We start from the raw sequence: 12,212 nt of genomic DNA, 5'->3' as shown, positions 1-12,212 counted from the left end.
GCTGGTGAGGTGCCAGTTGAGCCTGGAAAGCATCTGTGCCGGGTAAGGAGTGCCTGCGTTGTCGTGCTATGGCGGTGGGGGCTCGTTTAGTGCCGCCTGCTGATCATGTTGACCAGATGTACCCAGTTGATGCCTCCTGTTCCTTTTGTTTCTGTTTCTTCGTTGAGGTAGGGATGCAGGAGGTTCTTGACCATGACATTCGGGTGAGGCTTCGATGGTTGGGAATTCCTGGGCATTGAGTTGGGTTAGCTGATGAGAGATCTGCGGTGCGGCAGGGTTCTCTGCACCCATCGTCTGCTGAGAGTGATGATCCGTCAGAGCTCGCTGCCGAGTTTTTGGCATCTTCCAGACTCCTTGAATTCTGGCGAGCCTCTCGGGGCATCAAGGATTCCAGGCATGGTGTTTCTGCCTGCAGTTTGGGCATTGTGGAGTGGGTGGTGATGCATTTTTCAGCTTGGTAATGCATTCCTCGGTAGGGTGGCGCTGGCTGCAGACACTGCAGATTACTCTGTTCGGACAGAGTGCACCCAGGTGTCCGTAACACTGACACTTGAAACAGCAAACTGGTTCTGCTGTGAAGGTCCTGACATCGCACCTGCCCCCAACAACCAAGGTCCAGCCGGGATGACAGTGGTCCTACATGCTGTGTGAGGACCTGTCGGGTTGGTGCATTGCCTGCCATCTTTGCCTTGAGACGTTGAACTGACACCACACTGGGGTGAGCTGCTACTGCCTCGATGGGCATCATCAGTGGGTATCGCATCACTACACTCTTGGTGATCTTCTGCCAAGAGTCCAGTTCCTCCTGGGGTGAATGAGCAATCCAAACAATACAGGGACACAGAGGGTATATATAGACTCAGAGTGAGGTGTAATACTAGTGGTAGTGATATAAGTTGTAGGCCTGAAACAGGCTTTATCTTATCCAGCCTCCAATAGAAATATTTGTCTAACTTATTTTTATGCTACCCAAGTAATAGTTTTTATATCCTTTTACTTATGTGCAAGTTAATTGTTTTAACACAGTGTTACTAGTAATACTACTACAACTAATATAACTACTACCACTAGTACTACTACTACTACCACTAGTATTACACCTCACTCTAAGCCTATATATACCCTCTGTATCCATTCATCACATTGTAACGGCTTGACAAAGCTCCTGGAGAGTGAAACGTTGCCAGAATAAAATGTCACATTAGTCGCACTTGTGTCCTTTTAATGAACATGTTAGTCATTACGTAAGTTAAGAGCCTTCAGTGATGACTCAGAATCAGTAATGATGATAGTCAAACTCATTGTCAATGGTTAGCTTTAGCGCCATTAGGATGGCAAACATTTCAGTTTGCAGTGTAGACGCTCAGTTGTTAATACTTATGCCTAACTCAACCACGTTGTTATCGAGGAATTAAGACACTTATGCAACATATGGGAATCTTTATTGAAGAAACGTTTCGCCACACACTAGTGGATGGTACCATTATGACGCCGCCTCCTGCTTCGCCTAACCTGACTACAGTATATAAGCCACTGCTTCGGCCCTGTGCTGTACTTTCTACAAGATTGATGGACTGAACATAGACTCCAGGCTGAGGGACTGATTACCTCAAAGTCCTCCTCTCCTTATACCTTCCTGCTTTGTATAAGACTGATGAGGCCACTGTGTGGCGAAACGTTTTCTTCAGTAAAGATTTTCATATGTTGCATAAGTGTCTTAATTCTTCAACTTGTCGGTTTTCAAAACCATTCATCACAAAGTTGTTATCGTTCTTATCTAGGGAGGTGGCAACAAGAGCAGTTGCAGCCCTGCCAGAAAACTCCTGCTTAGATCCATCAGAATAGGTCTGGGAACCACCTTCCCCACGTCCTGGTCTCAGAGCAAGTCTCTTGCCTTAACAAGTGCTAAGAAGCACTCAGGACAACAAAGGGTTATATATACCGAATGTAAATACAAGTTGTTTACAGGTTGTCATCTTACGTGTTCGTGAGATAAAGTAATGATCAACAATCCTAAGTGCATGAATTTTAATTTTTATTTTACACTGCCTTGACGGGTGGATCTCCCTGGTTGGTCTGAACCAATATACTCCCTTAAATCAAATGTCGAAACGTTGAAAGAAACCATGAATATATAACATTTGCCTATCTGAAAGATTTCCTGCAGGTGTACATGACCAAGACTGGAAAGAAAAACCACAACGCAGAGTCCCTAAACAACGGGTCCCTGACAGAATAGATGTTTCCTGACTGTCTGTTTACACAAGGAAAAATATCAGAGAAATCCTCCGTAAAATATTAGACACGTGAAATTTACAGACTAAGAACACAGTCGATGCACAACCCACGCAAAGGAGAATGAAACTTATAACGACGTTTCGGTTCGATTTGGAACACTTGTTTGTGACTTGAAAAAGCCCACTGTGTGGGCGAAACGTAGTCAATAAAGGATCACATTATACTGCATTTGTGTTTATATTGCCATTGGAACACTTGTCCAAGTCGGACTGAAACGTCCTCATAAGGTTTCAATCTCATATGTGCGGGTTGTGTGTTGCTCCAGTCACTGTTGTGCCTTGATATTCTTAATGAACAAAGACTGCTATGTTAACTAGTTGTGATAATATCAATATAACAATAGTTTATATTAGTAAACACAGCAGAGAGTTCATGACGAGGTTAACAATGTTTTACGTTAAAATCAGTGAATAACCAAAGTGTTCCAGCAACCTGTAACCCATACAACTCTAGAACGCCAAGATGGAGACAGAATAACTACCCAAGTACTTTGCTGACCATAAAAAAGTCTGATTAAAAAGTATTTAGGAGACACATGAAAGCTTCGCCTTGATGATGTTGACGGAGAAACAATAAAATGCATAGTGGTGGATTAAGACGTCCAGGGGCCCTCAGCAGAACAGTATTTAGTGGTCACTAGATGGGGCCCTCCCTTGCTGCTGTCAGCTACTGCTCTAATATATTCATGTTTATTTACTACAAGTACATATACAAGGTATACAGTCCTAGCTGACATCAATGACATACTACTATATAGAAAGCCCCTTGTTATGCTGAGCATTTCGGGCACATTAGGTCAGTTTTGTCCCACCCAGGTACACATTATTACTGATGGATGAACATAGGCAACCGGTGTAAAGGAACACGTCCACCCTCGCTGGCAATCGAACCATGTGAAGCGAGAGCTTATGCCACCAGGACACTGGCCATCAGTTCTTAACATTAGAATGAGACGTATGATTGTTCGACATTGTCCTGATGAGAGTGTCGTACAAATAATTTTTTCTGAAATAAATATTCAAGGAATCATGAGATTTCAAAAAATACCTTTTCATCTCAGAACTGAAACACCTCGTATACATGCGCGGGTTATCACCGGACCACAAACATCCCATATCATAGTAACACGACTCATAATGTGTTATAAAACAAATAGTTAACGACCTGGAGGTCCCTCAGTAGTTGGGGTCCACTCATGAGTAAACCCGTCACTGCAGAGGCACATCACTGAGGAATAAATCCTGGGGCAAGAAAATCACTGCACTTGTGTAAATAATGAACAACTTAATCATGCGTTCGAGGTTATGGTGAAGTGAAATTTTAAGTAAACGCAGTAGGTGCACAGAAGAGTTCTTAACACAGTTAAAACATAGCTTTATATATTAGCAACTCTGTTTTTGCCAAGGAAATATTTAGACATGCAGCAGCAGCGTGGTTCTGGTCACCATCGTTCACAGTGCATATTAATGCACCGGACGACACACTGAGAAATATGAGAGTTATTCCCCCTTGTATTACAAAACCTGTTTCAGTTATTTGTCAATATATATGTATGTATGTTGTGATTTTTTCCAGTTATAGTTACAAGACTTGACATTTTTTTCGTTCTTCTAGAATTGGAAATGTTAGGTCAGGTGAAAATAGGAAATAAAACCTGAGCGCTTTCATGTGCTGACTCGCACATTTTCAGAGGAATAGGAAGACGAGGCAAGAGAATCACATATTGTTCATACATGCAATCACTCACTTTATTATGATTTCTTCCATGTTACAATGTATGATAAATTGTGTAATTGTATTTATGTGTACCTGTATCTAAATAAACTTACTTAAGGGCTCTTGTTTCAAGGAACTGGGCCTGTCATATCCTTTCTTGGATCGAACCTAAATACTTGTGTGACCCTAGTCGGGTTTAGTGCTTTTCCCCTCTTCCTGCTACCAGTGTTCACACCCTTCCACCATTGTCACCATCACCACTATGTCACCATCACAGTTGCTGACCACCACCATCACCACCATTGTCACATGACAGTTGCTAACTACCAGCATCAATGAACCAGCTGGTGACAGGCACTTGACACAACTGACACGCAGTACATACAAGTGACAGACACGACGCATCTCACTGACACCAAATCAAAGTCCATTGTATGTAATATCTATAACAGGAGATTCATCGTGCGTGATGGAATATGACAAGAAAACTGTGTAACTGGGAGGAATCTCATCCAGCAGGGTGAAGTATGCCAGGGTGAAGTATGCTAGGGTGAAGTATGCCAGGGTGAAGTATGCCAGGGTGAAGTATGCTAGGGTGAAGTATGCCAGGGTGAAGTATGCCAGGGTGAAGTATGCTAGGGTGAAGTATGCCAGGGTGAAGTATGCGAGGGTGAAGTATACCAGGGTGAAGTATGCCAGGGTGAAGTATGCCAGGGTGAAGTATGCTAGGGTGAAGTATGCCAGGGTGAAGTATGCTAGGGTGAAGTATACCAGGGTGAAGTATGCCAGGGTGAAGTATGCCAGGGTGAAGTATGCCAGGGTGAAGTATGCCAGGGTGAAGTATGCCAGGGTGAAGTATGCCAGGATGAAGTATGCCAAGGTGAAGTATGCCAGGGTGAAGTATGCCAGGGTGAAGTATGCCAGGGTGAAGTATGCCAGGGTGAAGTATGCCAGGGTGAAGTATGCCAGGGTGAAGTATGCCAGGGTGAAGTATGCCAGGGTGAAGTATGCCAGGGTGAAGTATGCCAAGGTGAAGTATGCCAGGGTGAAGTATGCCAGGGTGAAGTATGCCAGGGTGAAGTATGCCAGGGTGAAGTATGCCAGGGTGAAGTATGCCAGGGTGAAGTATGCCAGGGTGAAGTATGCCAGGGTGAAATATGCCAGGGTGAAGTATGCCAGGGTGAAGTATGCCAAGGTGAAGTATGCCAGGGTGAAGTATGCCAGGGTGAAGTATGCCAGGGTGAAGTATGCCAGGGTGAAGTATGCCAGGGTGAAGTATGCCAGGGCCAGGGTGTAGTATGCCAGGGTGAAGTATGCCAGGGTGAAATATGCCAGGGTGAAGTATACCAGGGTGAAGTATGCCAGGGTGAAGTATGCCAGGGTGAAGTATGCCAGGGTGAAGTATGCCAGGGTGAAGTATACCAGGGTGAAGTATGCCAGGGTGAAGTATGCCAGGGTGAAGTATGCCAGGGTGAAGTATGCCAGGGTGAAGTATGCCAGGGTGAAGTATGCCAGGGTGAAGTATGCCAGGGTGAAGTATGCCAGGGTGAAGTATGCCAGGGTGAAGTATGCCAGGGTGAAGTATGCCAGGGTGAAGTATGCCAGGGTGAAGTATGCCAGGGTGAAGTATGCCAGGGTGAAGTATGCCAGGGTGAAGTATGCCAGGGTGAAGTATGCCAGGGTGAAGTATGCCAGGGTGAAGTATCCCAGGGTGAAGTATGCCAGGGTGAAGTATGCCAGGGTGAAGTATGCCAGGGTGAAGTATGCCAGGGTGAAGTATGCCAGGGTGAAGTATGCCAGGGTGAAGTATGCCAGGGTAGTGTGAAGTATGCCAGGGTGAAGTATGCCAGGGTGAAGTATGCCAGGGTGAAGTATGCCAGGGTGAAGTATGCCAGGGTGAAGTATGCCAGGGTGAAGTATGCCAGGATGAAGTATGCCAGGGTGAAGTATGCCAGGGTGAAGTATACCAGGGTGAAGTATGCCAGGGTAGTATGCCAGGGTGAAGTATGCCAGGGTGAAGTATGCCAGGGTGACGTATGCCAGGGCGAAGTATGTCAGGGTGAAGTATGCCAGGGTGAAGTATGCCAGGGTGAAGTATGCCAGGGTGAAGGTGAAGTATGCCAGGGTGAAGTATGCCAGGATGAAGTATGCCAGGGTGAAGTATGCTAGGGTGAAGTATGCCAGGGTGAAGTATGCCAGGGTGAAGTATGCCAGGGTGAAGTATGCCAGGGTGAAGTATGCCAGGGTGAAGTATGCCAGGGTGAAGTATGCCAGGGTGAAGTATGCCAGGATGAAGTATGCCAGGGTGAAGTATGCCAGGGAGAAGTATACCAGGGTCAAGTATGCCAGGGTAGTATGCCAGGGTGGTGAAGTATGCCAGGGTGAAGTATGCCAGGGTGAAGTCTGCCAGTGTGACGTATGCCAGGGCGAAGTATGTCAGGGTGAAGTATGCCAGGGTGAAGTATGCCAGGGTGAAGTATGCCAGGGTGAAGTATGCCAGGGCGAAGTATGTCAGGGTGAAGTATGCCAGGATGAAGTAGGGTTAAGTATGCCAGGGTGAAGTATGCCAGGGTGAAGTATGCCAGGGTGAAGTATGCCAGGGTGAAGTATGCCAGGGTGAAGTATGCCAGGGTGAAGTATGCCAGGGTGAAGTATGCCAGGGCGAAGTATGTCAGGGTGAAGTATGCCAGGGTGAAGTATGCCAGGGTGAAGTATGACAGGGTGAAGTATGAAGTATGCCAGGGTGAAGTATGCCAGGGTGAAGTATGACAGGGTGAAGTATGCCAGGGTGAAGGATGCCAGGGTGAAGTATGCCAGGGTGAAGTATGCCAGGGCGAAGTATGTCAGGGTGAAGTATGTCAGGGTGAAGTATGCTAGGGTGAAGTATACCAGGGTGAAGTATGCCAGGGTGAAGTATGCCAGGGTGAAGTATGCCAGGGTGAAGTATGTCAGGGTGAAGTATGCCAGGGTGAAGTATGCCAGGGTGAAGTATGCCAGGGTGAAGTATGCCAGGGTGAAGTATGTCAGGGAAGTATGCCAGGGTGAAGTATGCCAGGGTGAAGTATGCCAGGGTGAAGTATGCCAGGGTGAAGTATGCCAGGGCGAAGTATGCCAGGGTGAAGTATGCCAGGGTGAAGTATGCCAGGGTGAAGTATGCTAGGGTGAAGTATGCCAGGGTGAAGTATGCCAGGGTGAAGTATGCCAGGGTGAAGTATGCCAGGGTGAAGTATGCCAGGGTGAAGTATGCCAGGGTATGAAGTATGCCAGGGTGAAGTGAAGTATACCAGGGTGAAGTATGCCAGGGTGAAGTATGCCAGGGTGAAGTATGCCAGGGTGAAGTATGCCAGGGTGAAGTATGCCAGGGTGACGTATGCCAGGGTGAAGTATTACAGGGTGAAGTATGCCAGGGTGAAGTATGCCAGGGTGAAGTATGACAGGGTGAAGTATTCCAGGGTGAAGTATGCCAGGGTGGTGAAGTATGCCAGGGTGAAGTATGCCAGGGTGAAGTATGCCAGGGTGAAGTATGCCAGGGTGAAGTATGCCAGGGTGAAGTATGCCAGGGTGAAGTATGCCAGGGTGAAGTATGCCAGGGTGAAGTATGCCAGTGTGAAGTATGCCAGGGTGAAGTATGCCAGGGTGAAGTATGCCAGGGTGAAGTATGCCAGGGTGAAGTATGCCAGGGTGAAGTATGCCAGGGTGAAGTATGCCAGGGTGAAGTATGCCAGGGTGAAGTATGCCAGGGTGAAGTATGCCAGGGTGAAGTATGCCAGGGTGAAGTATGCCAGGGTGAAGTATGCCAGGGTGAAGTATGCCAGGGTGAAGTATGCCAGGGTGAAGTATGCCAGGGTGAAGTATGCCAGGGTGAAGTATGCCAGGGTGAAGTATGCCAGGGTGAAGTATGCCAGGGTGAAGTATGCCAGGGTGAAGTATGTCAGGGTGAAGTATGCCAGGGTGAAGTATGCCAGGGTGAAGTATGCCAGGGTGAAGTATGCCAGGGTGAAGTATGCCAGGGTGAAGTATGCCAGGGTGAAGTATGCCAGGGTGAAGTATGCCAGGGTGAAGTATGCCAGGGTGAAGTATGCCAGGGTGAAGTATGCCAGGGTGAAGTATGCCAGGGTGAAGTATGCCAGGGTGAAGTATGCCAGGGTGAAGTATGCCAGGGTGAAGTATGCCAGGGTGAAGTATGCCATGGTGAAGTATGCCAGGGTGAAGTATGCCAGGGTGAAGTATGCCAGGGTGAAGTATGCCAGGGTGAAGTATGCCAGGGTGAAGTATGCCAGGGTGAAGTATGCCAGGGTGAAGTATGCCAGGTGAAGTATGCCAGGGTGAAGTATACCAGGGTGAAGTATACCAGGGTGAAGTATGCCAGGGTGAAGTATGCCAGTGTGAAGTATGCCAGGGTGAAGTATGTAGGGTGAAGCCAGGGTGAAGCATGCCAGGGTGAAGTATGCCAGGGTGAAGTATGCCAGGGTGAAGTATGCCAAGGTGAAGTATGCCAGGGTGAAGTATGCCAGGGTGAAGTATGCCAGGGTGAAGTATGCCAGGGTGAAGTATGCCAGGGTGAAGTATGCCAGGGTGAAGTATGCCAGGGTGAAGTATGCCAGGGTGAAGTATGCCAGGGTGAAGTATGCCAGGGTGAAGTATGCCAGGGTGAAGTATGCCAGGGTGAAGTATGCCAGGGTGAAGTATGCCAGGGTGAAGTATGCCAGGGTGAAGTATGCCAGGGTGAAGTATGCCAGGGTGAAGTATGCTAGGGTGAAGTATGCCAGGGTGAAGTATGCCAGGGTGAAGTATGCCAGGGTGAAGTATGCCAGGGTGAAGTATGCCAGGGTGAAGTATGCCAGTATGCCAGGGTGAAGTATGCCAGGGTGAAGTATGCCAGGATGAAGTATGCCAGGGTGAAGTATGCCAGGGTGAAGTATACCAGGGTGAAGTATGCCAGGGTGAAGTATACCAGGGTGAAGTATGCCAGGGTGAAGTATGCCAGGGTGAAGTATGCCCAGGGTGAAGTATGCCAGGGTGAAGTATGCCAGGGTGAAGTATGCCAGGGTGAAGTATGCCAGGGTGAAGTATGCCAGGGTGAAGTATGCCAGGGTGAAGTATGCCAGGGTGAAGTATGCCAGGGTGAAGTATGCTAGGGTGAAGTATGCCAGGGTGAAGTATGCCAAGTATGCCAGGGTGAAGTATGCCAGGGTGAAGTATGCCAGGGTGAAGTATGCCAGGGGGTATGCCAGGGTGAAGTATGCCAGGGTGAAGTATGCCAGGGTGAAGTATATGAAGTATGCCAGGGTGAAGTATGCCAGTGTGAAGTATGCCAGGGTGAAGTATGCCAGGGTGAAGTATGCTAGGGTGAAGTATGCCAGGGTGAAGTATGCCAGGGTGAAGTATGCCAGGGTGAAGTATGCCAGGGTGAAGTAGGGTGAAGTATGCCAGGGTGAAGTATGTCAGGGTGAAGTATGCTAGGGTGAAGTATGCCAGGGTGAAGTATGCCAGGGTGAAGTATGCCAGGGTGAAGTATGCCAGGGTGAAGTATGCCAGGGTGAAGTATGCCAGGGTGAAGTATGTCAGGGTGAAGTATGCCAGGGTGAAGTATGTCAGGGTGAAGTATGCCAGGGTGAAGTATGTCAGGGTGAAGTATGCCAGGGTGAAGTATGCCAGGGTGAAGTATGCCAGGGTGAAGTATGTCAGGGTGAAGTATGCCAGGGTGAAGTATGTCAGGGTGAAGTATGCCAGGGTGAAGTATGTCAGGGTGAAGTATGCCAGGATGAAGTATGTATGCCAGGGTGAAGTATGTCAGGGTGAAGTATGCCAGGGAGAAGTATGCAGGGTGAAGTATGTCAGGGTGAAGTATGCCAGGATGAAGTATGCCAGGGTGAAGTATGCCAGGGTGAAGTATGTCAGGGTGAAGTATGCCAGGGTGAAGTATGTCAGGGTGAAGTATGCCAGGGTGAAGTATGCCAGGGTGAAGTATGCCAGGGTGAAGTATGTCAGGGTGAAGTATGTCAGGGTGAAGTATGTCAGGGTGAAGTATGCCAGGGTGAAGTATGTCAGGGTGAAGTATGTCAGGGTGAAGTATGTCAGGGTGAAGTATGTCAGGGTGAAGTATGTCAGGGTGAAGTATGCCAGGGTGAAGTATGCCAGGGAGAAGTATGCCAGGGTGAAGTATGTCAGGGTGAAGTATGCCAGGGTGAAGTATGCCAGGGTGAAGTATGCCAGGGTGAAGTATGCCAGGGTGAAGTATGCCAGGGTGAAGTATGCCAGGGTGAAGTATGCCAGGGTGAAGTATGCCAGGGTGAAGTATGCCAGGGTGAAGTATGTCAGGGTGAAGTATGTCAGGGTGAATGTCAGGGTGAGTAGTATGTGCCAGGGTGAAGTATGCCAGGGTGAAGTATGCCAGGGTGAAGTATGCCAGGGTGAAGTATGCCAGGGTGAAGTATGCCAGGGAGAAGTATGCCTCTGATGTATCACCACACAATGTGGTAGATCACCACTCAATGTGGTGATCTAATTCTCAAAAACAACAGCTGGTGTCTGGCTGTGCTCAGACGTGACCAGGAGTACTCGCACATCATTTCATTCTCGCCTCACCTACGGACGTTGTTTTTCTATGTTGACATTCTTTTTCTTGTGGATCTGTTACGAGGCATCGAGGTTTTCCCCCTACTTCTGTTTTCAGCTTACACAACCCTTGTGACTATTCTTGAAAAGTTATTTGCAATAATTACTAATTATAATAAGTAATAACTAGGCTTCCTGAGCTGGAAAGGGAAATACTGAAAGAATGAAAACTGTCTAAAATACTGTAAAACCCTGTCATCTTACATGTTCGTGGGACAGTTCGGAGAGCTTAGACATCCTACCAGAGTGCAAAACATTTACAAGGTTTCCAGTTCTCACTTATATGAGAGGAAGATAGCAACTCCTAGGCTGCAAGTTGTGAGTGGTTCCTAAGAGAACGAGAGAAGGATAATGAGGTACATACCTGGGTGATAATGTACATTTTTTGAGCCAACGGGGGAAAGTCTGCCAAAGACTGTCCCAAGCCGAAGGCCACGAAGGACCCTCGTTCAGGGTAGAGTTCGCTGTTGACCCTGGAGATAGTGGAGCGAAGGGACACCATTGATGGCCGCGAACTCAAGTTCCCGAACGACATGCCTCCAAACGATGGCCTCGACGACATGCCTCCGAACGACGGTCGTGACGACATGCCTCCAAACGACGGCCGGGAGTTCATACTGAGGAAGCCAGGCGACGACACCGTAGAAAAACGAGACTGTCTCTTCAGGAAGGGCAGCTTGTCCCTCTCCTCGTCAGACTCGTCTGCAGGAGTTACGCCATTTTTGACGACAGCTATAACTTTGGGCGGGTTCGACTCCCCCGTCTCTATCTGTATCTCTATTGGCTCCACCATCTGGAAAGCAACGTGCTGGGTGCTACCTTTGTCTTCCTCGGTCGAAGACATCCTGCTAGAGACCGCAAGATTTACCTTTCTAAGCCAGATATTGTCAGATACAGAACTTAAACAATGAAAACGATGATTCACAAGCAGAACAGCTTTCGAGCAGGCAAGTTGTGCGCACAAGTTGAGTATCACGTGAGAGACGACTCACAGAATCACTGGCCAGTCTTGGCCCCACACCGCTGCTCTCACACAGCACAACACACCCACTGACTACGACACCCAAACCAGATTTGGCTTCCCACGCTGCTCTCCGCTGTATTTATGTCGTGGCCGTGTGGAGAAGGGGGGATTATATTCCCCATCCTCCCTCCCTTCCAAGTCAACACCCATCCCTTCATCATCCCTCCCAACCCCTCTCCTTCCCCACGGCGACCCTCAACATCTATGTAAAAAGTGAGAGTAAATCGGTAAAGGCTTAACCACAGTTTATTGAAGCATTCCTTATACATGATTGTGTCTATATAGTACTAAATATTACCTAAGTCTAAAGCGTATACGGGAACTTGTATTAATAATGTATATTGATCATACTGGATGTTATAATGTGTATTGATCATACTGGATGTTATAATGTGTATTGATCATACTGGATATTATAATGTGTATTGATCATACTGGATGTTATAATGTGTATTGATCATACTGGATGTTATAATGTGTATTGATCATACTGGATATTATAATGTGTATTGATCATACTGGATGTTATAATGTGTATTGATCATACTGGATATTA

The 12,212-nt window shown here is 47.5% G+C and overlaps 1 protein-coding gene across 1 annotated transcript in view; it reads right to left on the bottom strand.

The window, feature by feature from the left end:
• Nucleotides 1-11,725, bottom strand: part of LOC128695717 (facilitated trehalose transporter Tret1) — a 202,226-nt gene extending 190,501 nt beyond the window's left edge. Inside the window, exon 1 of the mRNA XM_053786542.2 lies at nucleotides 10,997-11,725. Within this exon, the coding sequence (XP_053642517.2) occupies nucleotides 10,997-11,476 (480 nt within the window). The 5' untranslated portion in view covers nucleotides 11,477-11,725. The remainder of the gene's footprint in view (nucleotides 1-10,996) is intronic.
• Between the last annotated feature and the right edge of the window lie 487 nt (nucleotides 11,726-12,212).

This window comes from Cherax quadricarinatus, chromosome 42 (assembly GCF_038502225.1).
Source record: "Cherax quadricarinatus isolate ZL_2023a chromosome 42, ASM3850222v1, whole genome shotgun sequence".
In the NCBI taxonomy this organism is placed as follows: Eukaryota; Metazoa; Arthropoda; class Malacostraca; order Decapoda; family Parastacidae; genus Cherax; species Cherax quadricarinatus.
The sequence above is the reverse complement of the archived record's forward strand: the minus strand, read 5'-3'. Positions and strand labels throughout refer to the sequence as shown.